Raw genomic sequence first — 20220 nt, forward strand, 5'->3', positions numbered from 1 at the left:
TGGAGTCCGTGCGACTCCTCCTTGCGCTAGCTGCCCAGGAGGGCTGGCGTGTTCATCACATGGACGTCAAGACGGCGTTCCTTAACGGCGACTTGAAGGAGGAGGTCTACGTGCACCAGCCGTCGGGATTTGCGATCCCCGGCAAGGAGGGCAAGGTGCTCCGCCTGTGCAAGGCCCTCTATGGCTTGCGGCAGGCACCGAGGGTGTGGAATGCCAAGCTGGATTCCACGCTAAAGGGGATGGGTTTTGAGCAAAGCCCGCACGAGGCGGCCATCTACCGACGGGGCAATGGAGGTAATGCCCTGCTGGTGGGTGTCTACGTCGACGACTTGGTGATCACCGGCACCAAGGACGCGGAGGTGGCGGCATTCAAGGAAGAGATGAAGGCCACCTTCCAGATGAGTGACCTGGGGCCTCTCTCCTTCTACCTGGGAATCAAGGTACACCAGGATGACTCTGGGATCACGCTTCGACAGACCGCCTACGCCAAGCGCGTCGTTGAGCTAGCTGGGCTCACCGACTGCAACCCAGCTCTCACTCCGATGGAGAAGAGGCTAAAGCTGAGCCGCGACAGCACGACGGAGGAGGTGGACGCTACGCAGTACCGACGTCTTGTGGGGAGCCTTCACTACCTCGCCCACACACGGCCGGACTTGGCATTCTCCGTCAGCTACGTTAGTCGGTTCATGCAACGACCGACGACGGAGCACCAGCAGGCTGTGAAGAGGATCATCCGCTATGTTGCGGGGACTCTCGACCACGACCTCTACTACCCGAGGTGCCCTAGGGCGGCACACTTCGTCGGGTACAGCGACAGCGACCACGCTGGCGACATCGACACCAGCAAGAGCACGAGCGGGATCCTCTTCTTCCTCGGCAAGTGCCTCGTTAGCTGGCAGTCGGTCAAGCAGCAGGTGGTGGCCCTGTCCAGCTGCGAGGCCGAGTACATAGCGGCCTCCACCGCTTCGACTCAGGCGCTCTGGCTCGCTCGACTGCTTGGTGATCTCCTCGGCAGAGACACTAGAGCGGTGGAGCTCAGGGTGGACAGCAAGTCCGCTCTGGCCCTGGCAAAGACCCCCGTGTTCCACGAACGCAGCAAGCACATCCGGGTGAGGTACCACTTCATCCGAGGCTGTTTGGAGGAAGGGAGCATTAAGGCGAGCTACATCAACACCAAGGACCAGCTTGCGGACCTGCTCACCAAGCCCCTTGGGAGGATCAAGTTCCTTGAGCTCTGCTCCAGGACCGGGATGGTTCAACTCTCCCACAAGACGACGCACAAGACTTAGGGGGAGAATGATGGATAAGTCTCATGTGTGGCTGGTCTTTGTGGGGCTATGATGCTCACATGGTCATGGTCCTTATGGCTGTTTTTCTGTTTTTAGGACAGCATCTTAGACTAGAGGACAGCATCTTAGAGGACAGCATCTTAGACTAGAGGACAGCATCTTAGCTAGGACAACATATTAGCATCTTAGACTAGCATCTTGGCATATGCTTGGCTGGCTAGCAGCCTATAAATATGTAACCCCAACCCCTCAGGTTGGTATGGCATTTGTGTGAGCTTGTGTGAGAAATAGACAAGAAAATTGCCCCAACTCCTAGTGTCATCCTCTCTCGATGAGAGTAAGAATTCTCCTACTACCAAGAATGAGAATTCACCGTCTGCTCCCGCTGTCCCCACTGCTAGGACACCACCAGGGCCCAGCCGAGGTGCTGCGTCGCCAGCCATGGCGAGGGGGCAGAGCTGCTTGGTCTTTCCGCTTCCTTCGGCGTACACCCACCACTTGGAAGAAGCGGCGGGGATGGAAAGGAGGAAGGGCGCGGTGTGCCATGCTCGTCGTGCGAGGATGGAAAGGAGGAGGAAGGCTGTGCTCGTCGCGCTTGCCCTGCTGCTCGCCTTGCTGCTGCCATGTGCAATGCTCGTCTTGCTGCAGCCGTGTCCCATGTCCACCACTTGTTCGACGAAATGACCTCAAAGGGGGTAACCTTACCGAATCGGATAAGAGCTGACTGTATAAAAAACAAACCAGTCAACCAAACACACTCTGCGGCTAGCCAGGCTTAAACATAATTACATTGTTGTCCATCCATGAAGAGTAGGCATGCTATCCTGCACTGTATACACGTACCATATAACCATCAATAAAAGGGAAAAAGTACTATTATGTGAGTCTAATTTGCCTCCCTCAATTGAAAACTGGATTTTTAGACTCCCCAGACTCTTTGAAAGCTGAAACCGTTCAATTTGCCTCTTGAGCGGTTTTGACGGATGTGCAGTCATGTTAGTCGTCCTATGTGGCACCGTATTAGCAACGAGTGAGGTAAATCAGATTTTTCGAAATAATTCAAGGAGGTCAATTAGACTTTATAAGAATTATAGAAATATTTTTCCCAAAAAGTATCTAAATATTTTTAAAATAGATATACATTTAAAAATTCTAAATATGATTTAATATTACAAATTTCATAGAAATTTGTTTGGACTCAGGAAAACACAAATCTAGTTTCATAAATTTCCTAAAATCATGCTCTACACCAAGATGTGATGCCACCTAGGACATCTGATGCGATGCTACATCAGCAAAAAACACTTTCAAAACTGCTCAGAGAGGAATTCAGACGATTTCAAGAGTGGAAGGTATCTACATTTTTTTGAAGGAGATATCTACAAATTTGGTTTTTTTTTAAAGAGGCAAATTGAACTCATGCAAATAGTTGAGGGAGATTAGATGGGCTTCTTTCATTATTAAAAGGAAAAAGTCAACATTACTGCCCTCAACTTTTTGTGAAAGTCTACTTTTCCTCTATGAACTCTAAAACTGAGTAAACCACCTCCCTGAACTTTAAAATAGTTTGTTTTACCTCCGTGGCCAGTTATAAGCGGTTTTCAAAGGCGGTTTTATCTTTATCTTTTTTATTTATTTGGGCCAAATCTTTTAAAAATCATAGTAATCATAGAAAAATCATAAAATGATAAATTCAATATTTTTGGACTCCACATGAGTAGATCTACTACAGTGAACATATAATATGGTATGCTTTAGTACAATTTTTTTGTAGTTTAGATCTATGCTTTTCTATAATTAATTCATAGCTGCAGTTTCTATGGTCCAATTGTGGTAAAAAAATTTATGGTGGGCTAATTATTGTATGCTTGAATTATAGTAAAAAATTCATACTTATTGGATCATATATAACTTAGTTATAGATTTATAAACACTTTTTAACAAGCATACACCTAAATAAAGATATAACTAAGTTATACATGATCCAATGAGTATAAAATTTTTACTATAGTTCAAGCATACAAAAATTAGCCCACCTTAAAAATCTCACTACAATTGGACCATAGAAACTGCAGCTATGAATTAATTATAGAAAAGCATAGATCTAAAGCTATAACAAAAAATGGTTCTAAAACATACCATATTGTATGTTCACTGTGTAGATCTACTCATGTAAAGTCCAACAAAATTATATTTTTCTATTTATGATTTTTCTTTGATTTACTATGCTTTTTCAAAAATTCAACCGAAATAAATAAAAAAGAAAAAGACAAAACCGCCTTTGAAAATCGCTCATAACAGGGAGGTAAAACAAATAGTTTTAAAAGTTTAGGGAGGTGGTTTAACCGGTTTTAGAGTTCTAAGAGAAAAAACAGACTTTCGTAAAAGTTGAGAAGGTAACGTGGACTTTTTTTTTCCTTGTTATTAAAATCTTGACCAGTTGTGCGGAAAGCCCACATGCAAATATTCCAATTGGGCCATATCCATAAGTTGGGCCAAGACTGAGAACAGGTTGCTCTGACGTTCTGCACGGCGGGGACTTGGCCCATTCACACTACGCCATCGGCCCGTGAGCGAAACGGACGGCTGAGATCGGCTGGCCGCAGATGGCGAGGGGACAGGCCGACCCGTGATTTTTCCAGATCAGATCCGACTGCTCGCCTACCCGTCTTTCCCTCTCCCCCACACCCCGGGCCGGTCGTCGTCGTCGCCGTCGCGGCGTGAGCGAGCGAGAGCGAGAGGGGAAAACCCAAAACCCTAGCGCCCACCGCCACCGCCCCGTCGCCGACGGCCACCAGAGTAGAGAGATGGCGGTAGACGAGGTGAATTCGGTCTACGTCGGCGGCCTTCCCTACGAGGCCAACGAGGAGATGCTTCGCGACGCCTTCGGGTACTACGGCACCATCGTCTCCGTCAAGGTCCGCCCCGCTCCTCCCCCTCTACTCTCCGTTTAGTCAGCTCCCGCGTTTGCTCTCGAGAAAGTTTGCCGGGCGCTGCTGGTTTGATTCGATGGTGTGAGGCTGTGCTGCGGCTGGTGATGTTTTTTTTTTTAAATATATGGCGGAAAAGAGGGTTAATTTTATTACGTGGTTTTTTTTTGTCACGTTTTTCTTCGGCACAATGTTCTTCTCCTTTTTAGGATCTTAAGTGAGGATCTCGGGAGTGGTTGTCTTACAAAAAAACAGCAAACAGCATGAGAACACGAAGGAGAGAAAATAGAGAACACGAAGGAAAGAAAATAGAGGAGGTGGTGTGCGCCCATTCCCAGTTTTTGATGGCTAAACTAATTTAATGCCAAGATGAATTGGCAGGTAGAATTGTTTTGAGTAGAGTTCAGATTTTCAGTTCATCTGGTTACTGTATTTGCACGGTAGATGTTTGGTTTTCTTTTGGATGCCGAGGGCATTATGGTTTATATGTCTCGAGCATCTTACTTTTCTTCAACTGAGAGGAGTGTGAAGATGATGGCATCCTCATTTGCAAAGATATGTGGAATTGCCAAACCACAAACATACATACAGAAAGACAAAAGCAATCTCATTTGGTTTTGTTTTACTTGTTTGCTAGTATGATTAGCAGTCAATGCTTCCTAGTGTTGTTTTTTTAGACCAAAGGCACTGTGGTCCAGCTTATATTGAAAGCCAGAGTCACTGCTGGGGACACCAGTTTACACTGAAGCGTTTACGACATAGGCAAAATAGCCAAAGTTTAAACCTCACCACCTCACCTCTCATAAAGGCCAAGACTAAGGCAAAACACAAAAGGACCAGAAACGCTCTACGCCTACTTCCTAGTGTTGTAACCAACTGTTTTGAGTCTGTGAGATTATATAGCTTTTGTTTCCTGATTAATTTGTGCATTCCAGGTGATTAATGATCATTCTGTCAAAGGCAAGTGTTAGGTTTTGTTACTTTCACTCACCCAGAGCTGCTGAGCAAGCAATTGCAGGCATGGACGGCAAGGTATACAGTATGCCTTCCTTTTTTTTTAACTTACTTGGCACCTTTCCTTTATCTTTTGTTTAACATGTCTTTTTATTTGGAACAGAAATAGGCAATCGTATTGTTCGAGTAAATGAAGTGCGTACAAGAGGTCCCCGAGATTTTGGTCGAGATGGTTTCAGACGAGATCCAAGAAGGTATGGTAGAGATCCATACTGGGACAGAAGGGTTAGGGGAACGGAGCTATGATCGTGAAAGGGATCCGTACCATGACAGGGATAGTGATAGATCCCGTGAGCATGATAGAGAAAGAGATTATGAGCATGGTGGCTTTAATCGAGAAATTGACTATCCCATGGATCGAGATCATGAAGTAGACGAGAGATGTCCCTAAGAACATGATCGTGCAGCAGGAAATGCATAATATGGATTCAGATAATGACAAAGATAGGGAACATGGAACAAGAAAAAAGGTTCAGGTGCCATGTTGATTTTGTTTTTCATAGTGGAGTTTATGTTGATATTGCTAATCCATGGTAGCTATTTTTAATATTTGAATGAAAACAACATTGTGTTGATATATTGATATGCATATTTTAGGTATTTGTAGAGTGCTTAATTGATGTTCTTGGGCCATTTGAAATTAATTTGCTAGAGCATCTCTTAGTCCTTAACTTGGGTGTCACATTTCAAGATCTTGGAACGTACTAGGGAAAATTTGATTGTAGCCTTGTAGCCATGCTGTCTTATACTCCCTCCATTCCAAATTGTAAGACGTTTTGGCTTTTCTAGATACATCACTTTTGTTATGCACTTAGATGTACACTATGTCTAGATACATAGTAAAAGCAATGTATCTAGAAAAGCCAAAATGTCTTACAATTTGGAACGGAGGGAGTAGATAAATAAGAAAAAGGGCCATATTCACCTTAGAGAAGTTTGAACAGCAATTTTTAGTGATATTTATATGTTTCCCTGCATTACTCTCTGTATCCTACTCAATTATTTTTAAGTTAATATAGTGAATACGTGGCTGGCACAATTAGAATGATGAGCAGGTTTGATGATTTGTTTGCCTAACGTGTAAAATTCTTGTATGCTGACTAGTGGCCTTGCAGATTGCATAAACTTGTATACTAATACAGCAATCATTATCATATGCTGAAACTGGGTACAATTTTTTTTTATAAGGAACTGGGTACATTATTGGAGACCATGTTTGGTTGCCCTTACTGTGAAATTTACACCATTGTTGTGTCTTAAGTCCAGATTTTAATGTACTGACTACTGTCTATTTATAAAGAAAGGTTGTACCGCTATAGGAAATATTTCATGGATCAACTATAATCCTTAGAAAGAACCGAGGCATTTACTTTCCTAATGTTCTCTATGCAGCCGCCCAAAAGGTCGTGATAGCAGAGATTTATCGAGTTCCAGTGATGATCTTCAAAATGATGTAAGTGCATCTTCAAAAACCGAGGCATTTACATTCCTGACTCTTTATATCAACTCCTTTTTGTTTTCGTATAAAATTTTCATTTCTCCTTTTTTGTATATCAGGGAAAGCACCAGTTGGATAAAACTATTCAGATGCGTGAGGACCTCGAAAATGAGGCATGCCATTTCCTCCAGAGCGGAGGCGGAAGCAGCGGCGGCGGCGAATGCAGCGCGTGCGGCGGCGGCGGAGGTCGAGGCTCTGCGCGGCAGCATCGGCAGCTCCATTTCCGCTGACGACACCGCCGACGCGGACCTCGAGCTGCTAGAGAGGGAGGCAGCGCGAGCGCGGGCGGCGCAGTGGACAGCCGCGCACGTCCACGAGCGTGGCGGCAGCCCAGACAGGCGCGGACGCGCTGGCGGCGCTCCTGGAGGAGGCGCGCACGGCGGTGGCGCTCCTGGGGCAGCCGCGCACGCCCACGAGCGCGGCGGCAGCCCAGACAGGCGCGGACGCGCCGGTGGCGCTCCTGGAGGAGGCGCGCACGGCGGCGGCGCTCCTGGAGGAGGCGCGCACGGCAACGTTGGCTTGAGGGTCCGATGGAGAGCGCGGCCTTCACAGGCCGTGGCTCTCTATCCCCGGATCGGTACCGACGGGTCGATGGAGAGCGCTGCCTTCACAGGCAGCATGGCTCTCTCTCCCCGGATCGGTACCGGGTTACCACGGGCTCCAGGCTGTTGTCAGGGACGTCGATCCCGGCGGTGGGTGGCCTACCCTCACCAAGACCAACTACGTCGAGTGGGCTACGGTGATGAGGGTAAAGCTCCAGGTGCGGCACATGTGGGAGGCAGTCCGGTACGGTGACGTCCGACTACGACCTAGATCGACGGGCGCTGGAATGCTCTCATCGTCTACAGTCACCGCCCGAGATGCAGTTCTCGCTTACCAGCAAGCGGACTGCCAAGGAGGCTTGGGACGCCATCGCTGCGGCACGCATCGGCAGTGACCGCGCCCGCAAGTCCACACCTGCAGGCACTTCGCAAGGAGTGGGAGAACCTGGCCTTCAAGCCAGGTGAGGACGTTGATGACTTTGCTCTCCATCTCAACACTCTGTTGCGGAAGATGGTGCAGTTCGGCGACGACACCCTACGGCGAGGAGAGAGCTGTCGAAAAGCTCTTCCGCTGCGTCCCCGAGAAGTACAAGCAGATGGCTCGCTCGATCGAGTCGCTGCTGGATCTCTCCACGATGTCGATTGAGGAGGCGATAGGTCGCCTCAAGGTCGTCGATAGTGATGAGCCACAGTCCCTCTCGGGGCCCATCACCACTGGCGGGAAGCTCCTTCTCACTCGGGAGCAGTGGCTTGCCAGCCAGGGTGACCGGAGGAAGGGGGAGCCTTCTTCCACGACAGGCGGCCGCAAGCGTGGCAAGCCGCGCAAGGCGCACAGAGACGCCCAGGCCGGGGCGCGAGGACGTGCCGAGGGTGATGCCTGCGGAGGCGCCTAGGGCGGCGCCGCCGGCAGGCACAAGCTGGCACGAGACGACACCTGCCGCAACTGCGGCCAGCTTGGCCATTGGGCCAAGGACTGTCAACAGCCACGACACGGCCAGCCCACGTCGCACAGGTGGAGGAGGAGGAGCCGGCTCTGTTCATGGCACATGCCAGCATCGAGCTACCTCCAGCGGCACCGGCCGCAGCGGCTCTCCTCCACCTTGACAAGCCAAAAGCACACGCCCTCCTCGGCGACAGCTCTGGCAACGACAAGACTGACGGGTGGTGCCCTCGACATCGGCGCCACCCATCACATGACCGGTCGACGGGAGTTCTTCACCAAGCTTGACTCTAGCGTCCGAGGCTCCGTCAAGTTTGAGGATGCCTCCGGCGTGGAGATCAAGGGCGTCGGCTCCATCATCTTCAACCGCCGTGTCTGGTGAGCACAGGCTGCTCACCGGAGTCTACTACATCCCCGCGTTGAGGAACTCCATCATCAGCTTGGGACAGCTGGATGAGAACGGTTCGCGCGTGGTGGTTGAGGACGGAGTCATGAGGATTTGGGATCGTCGCCGTCGCCTTCTTGCCAAGGTATCCAGAAGCGCAAATCGACTCTACGTCCTTAACATGCAGGTGGCACAACCCCTCTGTCTCGCTGCTCGTCGGGACGACGAGGCGTGGCAGTGGCACGAGCGTTTCGGGCACCTTCACTTTGAGGCCCTGAAGCGGCTCAGTGCCACGGAGATGGTGCGAGGCCTGCCGTGCCTCGACCATGTGGAGCAGCTCTGCGACGTCTGCGTGTTGACGAAGCAGAGGCGACTCCCCTTTCCCCAGCGGGCGAGCTTTTGAGCCAAGGAGAGGCTCAAGCTCGTGCACGGGGACTTGTGTGGCCCGGTGACACCGGCCACACCAGGAGGACGACGCTACTTCCTGCTGCTCGTCGACGACCTCTCCCGCTACATGTGGGTGATGGTCCTCAGCAGCAAGGGAGAGGCTGCGGACGCCATCAGACACGCACAGGCTGCTGCGGAGGCGGAGTGCGGCCGTAAGCTGCGAGTGCTGCGCACCGACAACGGCGGCGAATTCACGGCGGCTGAATTCGCGTCGTACTGCGCTGACGAGGGCATTCAGCGCCACTACTCCGCGCCGTACAGCCCACAGCAGAACGGCGTCATCGAGCGGTGCAACCAGACGGTTGTGGGGATGGCTCGGGCCCTCCTCAAGCAGAGGGGGATGCCGGCTATCTTCTGGGGAGAGGCGGTGGTGACGGCCGTCTACATCCTCAACCGCTCGCCTACCAAGGCGCTCGACGGCAGGACGTCGTACGAGGCTTGGCATGGGCGCAAGCCGGCGGTCTCCCACTTGCGGGTCTTCGGCTGCCTCGCATTCGCCAAGGAGCTTGGCCACATCAGCAAGCTCGATGACAGGAGCACTCCGGGAGTGTTCATCGGCTACGCGGAGGGCTCGAAGGCCTACCGCATCCTCGACCCGAAGACACAGCATGTGCGCGCGGCGCGTGACGTTGTGTTCGACGAAGGGCGAGGATGGGCGTGGGACAAGGCAGTGGACGACGGCTCGGCTCCGACGTACGACGACTTCACTGTCGAGTATGTCCACTTCGAGGGAGCTGGGGGAGTAGGCAGTTCTTCTTCGGCGAGCGCGTCTACCCCAGTCTTCGAGCCTCCACCGACCCCGGCACCTGCTACTCCGACAGCACCACGCTCTCCAGCCAGGACCTCGGCTGCGATGAGCTCTTCGCCGGCTCCACCACAGTCGGCAACGCCACGCACTCCAGCACCGACAGGCACCACTCCGGGCACGTCTACTCCACCACCAACTCGTGTCGAGCACGGCCCGGTTGAGCTCGCTACTCCGCTCTCTCACGACGAGGAGCGCGTCGACGCGTACCACGACGGTGAGCCGTTGCGGTACCGTACGGTGGAGAACCTTCTCGGCGACCAGCCGGTGCCGGGACTGGTGCCTCACGACCTGGAGGACCTGGAGGCGTAGTTGCACCTTGCGTGTGACGACGGCGAGCCTCGGTCGTTTGCAGAGGCCGAGAGACACGCGGCATGGCGTGCCGCGATGCAGTTGGAGATGGATGCGGTTGAGAAGAACCGCACCTGAGAGCTTGCTGACCTTCCTCGTGGTCACCGCGCGATCACCCTTAAGTGGGTGTACAAGTTGAAGAGGGATGAAGCCGACGCCATCGTCAAGCACAAGGCTCGCTTGGTGGCACGAGGTTTCATGCAGCAGGAGGGGGTCGACTTCGACGACGCCTTTGCTCTCGTGGCACGGATGGAGTCCGTGCGACTCCTCCTTGCGCTAGCTGCCCAGGAGGGCTGGCGTGTTCATCACATGGACGTCAAGACGGCGTTCCTTAACGGCGACTTGAAGGAGGAGGTCTACGTGCACCAGCCGTCGGGATTTGCGATCCCCGGCAAGGAGGGCAAGGTGCTCCGCCTGTGCAAGGCCCTCTATGGCTTGCGGCAGGCACCGAGGGTGTGGAATGCCAAGCTGGATTCCACGCTAAAGGGGATGGGTTTTGAGCAAAGCCCGCACGAGGCGGCCATCTACCGACGGGGCAATGGAGGTAATGCCCTGCTGGTGGGTGTCTACGTCGACGACTTGGTGATCACCGGCACCAAGGACGCGGAGGTGGCGGCATTCAAGGAAGAGATGAAGGCCACCTTCCAGATGAGTGACCTGGGGCCTCTCTCCTTCTACCTGGGAATCAAGGTACACCAGGATGACTCTGGGATCACGCTTCGACAGACCGCCTACGCCAAGCGCGTCGTTGAGCTAGCTGGGCTCACCGACTGCAACCCAGCTCTCACTCCGATGGAGAAGAGGCTAAAGCTGAGCCGCGACAGCACGACGGAGGAGGTGGACGCTACGCAGTACCGACGTCTTGTGGGGAGCCTTCACTACCCTCGCCCACACACGGCCGGACTTGGCATTCTCCGTCAGCTACGTTAGTCGGTTCATGCAACGACCGACGACGGAGCACCAGCAGGCTGTGAAGAGGATCATCCGCTATGTTGCGGGGACTCTCGACCACGACCTCTACTACCCGAGGTGCCCTAGGGCGGCACACTTCGTCGGGTACAGCGACAGCGACCACGCTGGCGACATCGACACCAGCAAGAGCACGAGCGGGATCCTCTTCTTCCTCGGCAAGTGCCTCGTTAGCTGGCAGTCGGTCAAGCAGCAGGTGGTGGCCCTGTCCAGCTGCGAGGCCGAGTACATAGCGGCCTCCACCGCTTCGACTCAGGCGCTCTGGCTCGCTCGACTGCTTGGTGATCTCCTCGGCAGAGACACTAGAGCGGTGGAGCTCAGGGTGGACAGCAAGTCCGCTCTGGCCCTGGCAAAGACCCCCGTGTTCCACGAACGCAGCAAGCACATCCGGGTGAGGTACCACTTCATCCGAGGCTGTTTGGAGGAAGGGAGCATTAAGGCGAGCTACATCAACACCAAGGACCAGCTTGCGGACCTGCTCACCAAGCCCCTTGGGAGGATCAAGTTCCTTGAGCTCTGCTCCAGGACCGGGATGGTTCAACTCTCCCACAAGACGACGCACAAGACTTAGGGGGAGAATGATGGATAAGTCTCATGTGTGGCTGGTCTTTGTGGGGCTATGATGCTCACATGGTCATGGTCCTTATGGCTGTTTTTCTGTTTTTAGGACAGCATCTTAGACTAGAGGACAGCATCTTAGAGGACAGCATCTTAGACTAGAGGACAGCATCTTAGCTAGGACAACATATTAGCATCTTAGACTAGCATCTTGGCATATGCTTGGCTGGCTAGCAGCCTATAAATATGTAACCCCAACCCCTCAGGTTGGTATGGCATTTGTGTGAGCTTGTGTGAGAAATAGACAAGAAAATTGCCCCAACTCCTAGTGTCATCCTCTCTCGATGAGAGTAAGAATTCTCCTACTACCAAGAATGAGAATTCACCGTCTGCTCCCGCTGTCCCCACTGCTAGGACACCACCAGGGCCCAGCCGAGGTGCTGCGTCGCCAGCCATGGCGAGGGGGCAGAGCTGCTTGGTCTTTCCGCTTCCTTCGGCGTACACCCACCACTTGGAAGAAGCGGCGGGGATGGAAAGGAGGAAGGGCGCGGTGTGCCATGCTCGTCGTGCGAGGATGGAAAGGAGGAGGAAGGCTGTGCTCGTCGCGCTTGCCCTGCTGCTCGCCTTGCTGCTGCCATGTGCAATGCTCGTCTTGCTGCAGCCGTGTCCCATGTCCACCACTTGTTCGACGAAATGACTCAAAGGGGGTAACCTTACCGAATCGGATAAGAGCTGACTGTATAAAAAACAAACCAGTCAACCAAACACACTCTGCGGCTAGCCAGGCTTAAACATAATTACATTGTTGTCCATCCATGAAGAGTAGGCATGCTATCCTGCACTGTATACACGTACCATATAACCATCAATAAAAGGGAAAAAGTACTATTATGTGAGTCTAATTTGCCTCCCTCAATTGAAAACTGGATTTTTAGACTCCCCAGACTCTTTGAAAGCTGAAACCGTTCAATTTGCCTCTTTGAGCGGTTTTGACGGATGTGCAGTCATGTTAGTCGTCCTATGTGGCACCGTATTAGCAACGAGTGAGGTAAATCAGATTTTTCGAAATAATTCAAGGAGGTCAATTAGACTTTATAAGAATTATAGAAATATTTTTCCCAAAAAGTATCTAAATATTTTTAAAATAGATATACATTTAAAAATTCTAAATATGATTTAATATTACAAATTTCATAGAAATTTGTTTGGACTCAGGAAAACACAAATCTAGTTTCATAAATTTCCTAAAATCATGCTCTACACCAAGATGTGATGCCACCTAGGACATCTGATGCGATGCTACATCAGCAAAAAAACACTTTCAAAACTGCTCAGAGAGGAATTCAGACGATTTCAAGAGTGGAAGGTATCTACATTTTTTTTGAAGGAGATATCTACAAATTTGGTTTTTTTTAAAGAGGCAAATTGAACTCATGCAAATAGTTGAGGGAGATTAGATGGGCTTCTTTCATTATTAAAAGGAAAAAGTCAACATTACTGCCCTCAACTTTTTGTGAAAGTCTACTTTTCCTCTATGAACTCTAAAACTGAGTAAACCACCTCCCTGAACTTTTAAAATAGTTTGTTTTACCTCCGTGGCCAGTTATAAGCGGTTTTCAAAGGCGGTTTTATCTTTATCTTTTTTATTTATTTGGGCCAAATCTTTTAAAAATCATAGTAAATCATAGAAAAATCATAAAATGATAAATTCAATATTTTTGGACTCCACATGAGTAGATCTACACAGTGAACATATAATATGGTATGCTTTAGTACAATTTTTTTGTAGTTTTAGATCTATGCTTTTCTATAATTAATTCATAGCTGCAGTTTCTATGGTCCAATTGTGGTAAAAAAATTTATGGTGGGCTAATTATTGTATGCTTGAATTATAGTAAAAAAATTCATACTTATTGGATCATATATAACTTAGTTATAGATTTATAAACACTTTTTAACAAGCATACACCTAAATAAAGATATAACTAAGTTATACATGATCCAATGAGTATAAAATTTTTACTATAGTTCAAGCATACAAAAATTAGCCCACCTTAAAAATCTCACTACAATTGGACCATAGAAACTGCAGCTATGAATTAATTATAGAAAAGCATAGATCTAAAGCTATAACAAAAAATGGTTCTAAAACATACCATATTGTATGTTCACTGTGTAGATCTACTCATGTAAAGTCCAACAAAATTATATTTTTCTATTTTATGATTTTTCTTTGATTTACTATGCTTTTTCAAAAATTCAACCGAAATAAATAAAAAAGAAAAAGACAAAACCGCCTTTGAAAATCGCTCATAACAGGGAGGTAAAACAAATAGTTTTAAAAGTTTAGGGAGGTGGTTTAACCGGTTTTAGAGTTCTAAGAGAAAAAACAGACTTTCGTAAAAGTTGAGAAGGTAACGTGGACTTTTTTTTTCCTTGTTATTAAAATCTTGACCAGTTGTGCGGAAAGCCCACATGCAAATATTCCAATTGGGCCATATCCATAAGTTGGGCCAAGACTGAGAACAGGTTGCTCTGACGTTCTGCACGGCGGGGACTTGGCCCATTCACACTACGCCATCGGCCCGTGAGCGAAACGGACGGCTGAGATCGGCTGGCCGCAGATGGCGAGGGGACAGGCCGACCCGTGATTTTTCCAGATCAGATCCGACTGCTCGCCTACCCGTCTTTCCCTCTCCCCCACACCCCGGGCCGGTCGTCGTCGTCGCCGTCGCGGCGTGAGCGAGCGAGAGCGAGAGGGGAAAACCCAAAACCCTAGCGCCCACCGCCACCGCCCCGTCGCCGACGGCCACCAGAGTAGAGAGATGGCGGTAGACGAGGTGAATTCGGTCTACGTCGGCGGCCTTCCCTACGAGGCCAACGAGGAGATGCTTCGCGACGCCTTCGGGTACTACGGCACCATCGTCTCCGTCAAGGTCCGCCCCGCTCCTCCCCCTCTACTCTCCGTTTAGTCAGCTCCCGCGTTTGCTCTCGAGAAAGTTTGCCGGGCGCTGCTGGTTTGATTCGATGGTGTGAGGCTGTGCTGCGGCTGGTGATGTTTTTTTTTTTAAATATATGGCGGAAAAGAGGGTTAATTTTATTACGTGGTTTTTTTTTGTCACGTTTTTCTTCGGCACAATGTTCTTCTCCTTTTTTAGGATCTTAAGTGAGGATCTCGGGAGTGGTTGTCTTACAAAAAAACAGCAAACAGCATGAGAACACGAAGGAGAGAAAATAGAGAACACGAAGGAAAGAAAATAGAGGAGGTGGTGTGCGCCCATTCCCAGTTTTTGATGGCTAAACTAATTTAATGCCAAGATGAATTGGCAGGTAGAATTGTTTTGAGTAGAGTTCAGATTTTCAGTTCATCTGGTTACTGTATTTGCACGGTAGATGTTTGGTTTTCTTTTGGATGCCGAGGGCATTATGGTTTATATGTCTCGAGCATCTTACTTTTCTTCAACTGAGAGGAGTGTGAAGATGATGGCATCCTCATTTGCAAAGATATGTGGAATTGCCAAACCACAAACATACATACAGAAAGACAAAAGCAATCTCATTTGGTTTTGTTTTACTTGTTTGCTAGTATGATTTAGCAGTCAATGCTTCCTAGTGTTGTTTTTTAGACCAAAGGCACTGTGGTCCAGCTTATATTGAAAGCCAGAGTCACTGCTGGGGAAACCAGTTTACACTGAAGCGTTTACGACATAGGCAAAATAGCCAAAGTTTAAACCTCACCACCTCACCTCTCATAAAGGCCAAGACTAAGGCAAAACACAAAAGGACCAGAAACGCTCTACGCCTACTTCCTAGTGTTGTAACCAACTGTTTTGAGTCTGTGAGATTATATAGCTTTTGTTTCCTGATTAATTTGTGCATTCCAGGTGATTAATGATCATTCTGTCAAAGGCAAGTGTTATGGTTTTGTTACTTTCACTCACCCCAGAGCTGCTGAGCAAGCAATTGCAGGCATGGACGGCAAGGTATACAGTATGCTTCCTTTTTTTTTAACTTACTTGGCACCTTTCCTTTATCTTTTGTTTAACATGTCTTTTTATTTGGAACAGAAATTAGGCAATCGTATTGTTCGAGTAAATGAAGTGCGTACAAGAGGTCCCCGAGATTTTGGTCGAGATGGTTTCAGACGAGATCCAAGAAGGTATGGTAGAGATCCATACTGGGACAGAAGGGTTAGGGAACGGAGCTATGATCGTGAAAGGGATCCGTACCATGACAGGGATAGTGATAGATCCCGTGAGCATGATAGAGAAAGAGATTATGAGCATGGTGGCTTTAATCGAGAAATTGACTATCCCATGGATCGAGATCATGAAGTAGACGAGAGATGTCCTAAAGAACATGATCGTGCAGAGGAAATGCATAATATGGATTCAGATAATGACAAAGATAGGGAACATGGAACAAGAAAAAGGTTCAGGTGCCATGTTGATTTTGTTTTTCATAGTGGAGTTATGTTGATATTTCTAATCATGGTAGCTATTTTTAATATTTGAATGAAAACAACATTGTGTTTGATATATTGATATGCATATTTTAGGTATTTGTAGAGTGCTTAATTGATGTTCTTGGGCCATTTGAAATTAATTTACTAGAGCATCTGGTCCTTAACTTGGGTGTCACATTTCAAGATCTTGGAACGTACTAGGGAAAATTTGATTGTAGCCTTGTAGCCATGCTGTCTTATACTCCCTCCATTCCAAATTGTAAGACGTTTTGGCTTTTCTAGATACATCACTTTTGTTATGCACTTAGATGTACACTATGTCTAGATACATAGTAAAAGCAATGTATCTAGAAAAGCCAAAATGTCTTACAATTTGGAACGGAGGGAGTAGATAAATAAGAAAAGGGCCATATTCACCTTAGAGAAGTTTGAACAGCAATTTTTAGTGATATTTATATGTTTCCCTGCATTACTCTCTATATCCACTCAATTATTTTTAAGTTAATATAGTGAATACTGGCTGCACAATTAGAATGATGAGCAGGTTTGATGATTTGTTCGTCCTAACGTGTTAAAATTCTTGTATGCTGACTAGTGGCCTTGCAGATTGCATAAACTTGTATACAATACAGAATCATTATCATATGCTGAAACTGGGTACAATTTTTTTTTATAAGGAACTGGGTACATTATTGGAGACCATGTTTGGTTGCCCTTACTGTGAAATTTACACCATTGTTGTGTCTTAAGTCCAGATTTTAATGTACTGACTACTGTCTATTTATAAAGAAAGGTTGTACCGCTATAGGAAATATTTCATGGATCAACTATAATCCTTAGAAAGAACCGAGGCATTTACTTTCCTAATGTTCTCTATGCAGCCGCCCAAAAGGTCGTGATAGCAGAGATTTATCGAGTTCCAGTGATGATCTTCAAAATGATGTAAGTGCATCTTCAAAAACCGAGGCATTTACATTCCTGACTCTTTATATCAACTCCTTTTTGTTTTCGTATAAAATTTTCATTTCTCTCTTTTTTGTATATCAGGGAAAGCACCAGTTGGATAAAACTATTCAGATGCGTGAGGACCTCGAAAATGAGGCATGCCATTTCCTTAAAGACATTGTTCTGTATTAGTTTGATCTGGAAACCATAAAATCAGCTGACACTATCTCAGAGTTGGTGTAAAATCATGATGGATTTATTTCTTTGCCAGAGTCCATTTAAGTTAACTTCCCTATATTGCTTTCGGCATATAAAGATGAAAACATGTTAAATGCATGTGAAAGTAATCAAAGTTCTCCAGGCTTAGGCTTTGTTTGGATGCATGTGTATCCCCTTCCATCCACATGTGTTGGAGTGGAATGGAATGGAATTTAGTTCCACTCCAATCCACTTCGACACATGTGGATTGAGATGAATACATGCGCATCCAAACAAGGCCTTAATGGATGTAGATTTATGGATATTCATGACCTGCAGAATTAGATCATGAACTCAATTGCATTTGCGAGGTACATAAAAGGATAAATGCCTATTGAATTTGTAGTCCCATTTAGGATTTATCTTTTGCTTGACTTCTACAGAAATTTTCATATTTAGCTCAGTTTTATTTTGCACACTGACATGCTTGGATACCTCAGGTGACAGTCATGCATTGATCACTGAATGCACAGGCCTTATTTACTCAGAAAAGCTTCACAATTAGTTGCCTATTGCATTACAATATATAGTATTATCTTTTCAGCTGAAGTTATATAGTACATGGGATGCACAATACCTGAACCATGATAGACTGATAGTATACTCAGCTACTTTTTAGATAGGCCGAGTACTTTTGTTCATGATGATTTAACTGTTTCTTGCATTTTATATTATGAGCTTTGCAGGTTAACCAGATTAAGGATAAAATATCTGCGAAAGAACAGCACATTGCAGATTTGCAGAAGAAAGCTCAGGTGATCTATGTCATGATTTTCAAAGGATTCTGCTGTCATCATTTGCCCCATTTGTATATGAGATAGCCACTGTTTGGCCATCTCTTAGAGTCTCATTTGGGATGAGTTCTGATGATAAGTCAAAAAAACATTTTTCGCGTCAAACTGCAGAAATTAGAGGATGAACTGGTTGTTGCGCGGAAAGTCTCTTCAGGACGACAATTAGCTGTTACAGACGTATGTGCTCTTCACTTGTTGGCTGCTTATTTATGCAAGATGCAGTTGGTAGTCCTGCAATGGCTTGTCTGATGAAAACATTATATGTGCAGCTGTACAAACATTTTCTTCAACTTCAAGACTACAACGATAGGGTCAAAACGGCTGAACAGAGGCTTCAGGTTATTATTTTCTCATCATTTGTTTCTTTCATAACTCTCGAGTTCCGTGGTCCTGTACTCGTTAGTGTTTGTTGAGAACAACTATCCAGTCGTTTAGGTTTGCTTGTGTTGGCAAGGTGAGGACGGTGTGCTGACTCTTTCTGTTTTGATACTAGTCTCTTGTTGATGCTGCCATGGTCGAGCTTGACATGGCCGAAGATGCTACCACCAGAGATGGCTCGATGTATGAGAACGGCTTGGTTTGAACACCCAAAAGGGCTGCCAGCTGTCATGGTCTGTGACGTTACTAATTTGTTAGACTTGTAGTTTGGATTTGCCCATGTAATAGAACTGTACTGTAACTAGAAACAGAATATGTTATGTAAGGGCCAGAAAATGAGTGGCTACACTGCACATTTGCTATTTTGTTCCGGAGTCCGGACTTGTCTCAAAGTTGAATTTATTAGCCGGGCTGACTATTGCTGATGCGGTATGATGTGACCGTGATATGTCAGCTGTTTGAGTTAAGCAAGTTTGTCTTGAGAAATTTTTGTGTTCATGTTTATCAACCACATCTATATGTGTATTTGGCGACAGAGTGGATGTCTAGACATTGGCGTGTGTTGATTCCTGAGCTTTGGCACCGTGCCTGAAGTTAGTTGCCGAGCCTGACGAGAGTAACAGCCAAATGCAGTCAAAAGATTACACAACCTTTTGTTTCGCTGGGAAGTTTCTTTTTCCCCCCCTTAAAAGAGAGGTAAAGATACTGCGACTATAGTTCAGAATTAGAAGCGCTCGCCGATCGACCGCCCGTATCCCCGGCCAGCCGCCGTAACTCAGCAAGGCCACCGTCACGCGGGGCTCGCCGGCCCCGCGAGTTGGGTCTCCGGCCTCGGGCCGTCAAACACGGCCACGTCACGGTCTTCAGCACCCGCACGAATACCCCTTCCGCTCTAGTAGCTCTGACTCTGAACAATTGATGACAGCTGAGTAGCTGAAGACTGCATGCTTCCACCCGAAGTGAAGTACTAGTGCCGCTGCTCTGCGCTCTCCTCCGACTCGGTCCAATGAGAGTCGGGTCTTGATTCCGTACTCTGATCGGAGGTGTCCAACCGAATCAATGGTTGGTGGGCCTCCGTCGCGCAGCGTCATAAAAAAGAGGTGGGGGCTAGGACACTAGATACGAGGTTCACTACCGCCGCCACAATCCCCACCTAGGCGCTGTGAGCGACGAGAAGCGTCATCACTTCTCTTGCCGGACTCCACTGCTGCCCTACATCGACACCATGGCCAGCTCCTCCGCCAAGTCTGCCGATGGTCTGTAATGCCTCCCCACTCTCATCCTATCTCTCTATCTCTCTCAGTTTTAGTTCATGTTCTAGGGTTTACTATATCCTAAATGCAAGTTTATACCCGCTAGATCTACTGCTAGTCGGTGTTAAGTTCTATCAATGGTATCAAAGCGAACCTAGTGTGTAGATCCAGATTGGGGTAGAAAACTAAAAAGAAATAAGAAGGAGATGAAAGATTTCGAATTCCTCAAACCCTAACCCTAACCCTAGAAGAAAGGTCGGTAAGGGAAGGGACCTACCCGGGTTTCCCTCACCACCGGCGTGCGGGAAGACCGTCGCGCTGGAAGAGAGCCGTCGGCTCGCTAGCGCTCTGTGGCGCCGCGTACACGTGTGTAGGGCGCAAAGGGCACCACCACGGTGC

The 20220-nt window shown here is 47.9% G+C and overlaps 1 protein-coding gene and 1 pseudogene across 3 annotated transcripts; both read left to right on the top strand.

Annotated features, from left to right (window-relative positions):
• Positions 1-3937: 3937 nt before the first annotated feature.
• LOC136468713 (uncharacterized) lies at positions 3938-13921 on the top strand (annotated as a pseudogene).
• A 473-nt stretch (positions 13922-14394) lies between these two features.
• LOC136476002 (uncharacterized) lies at positions 14395-19035 on the top strand. 3 transcript variants are annotated; one of them, XM_066473666.1, is made up of 9 exons: positions 14395-14664; positions 15613-15711; positions 15796-16166; positions 17075-17135; positions 17241-17294; positions 18083-18151; positions 18302-18367; positions 18460-18528; positions 18684-19035. In XM_066473666.1, exons 1-9 carry the CDS (start codon positions 14554-14556, stop codon positions 18771-18773), a joined length of 990 nt encoding a protein of 329 aa, XP_066329763.1. In that variant the 5' UTR covers positions 14395-14553; the 3' UTR covers positions 18774-19035. The 3 variants fall into 3 exon arrangements, with proteins under 3 accessions (XP_066329763.1, XP_066329764.1, XP_066329765.1); XM_066473667.1 differs by having other exon boundaries at positions 15796-16160; XM_066473668.1 differs by having other exon boundaries at positions 15796-15887.
• The last annotated feature ends 1185 nt before the right edge of the window (positions 19036-20220 follow it).

This window comes from Miscanthus floridulus, chromosome 8, assembly GCF_019320115.1.
Source record: "Miscanthus floridulus cultivar M001 chromosome 8, ASM1932011v1, whole genome shotgun sequence".
Taxonomy (NCBI): domain Eukaryota; kingdom Viridiplantae; phylum Streptophyta; class Magnoliopsida; order Poales; family Poaceae; genus Miscanthus; species Miscanthus floridulus.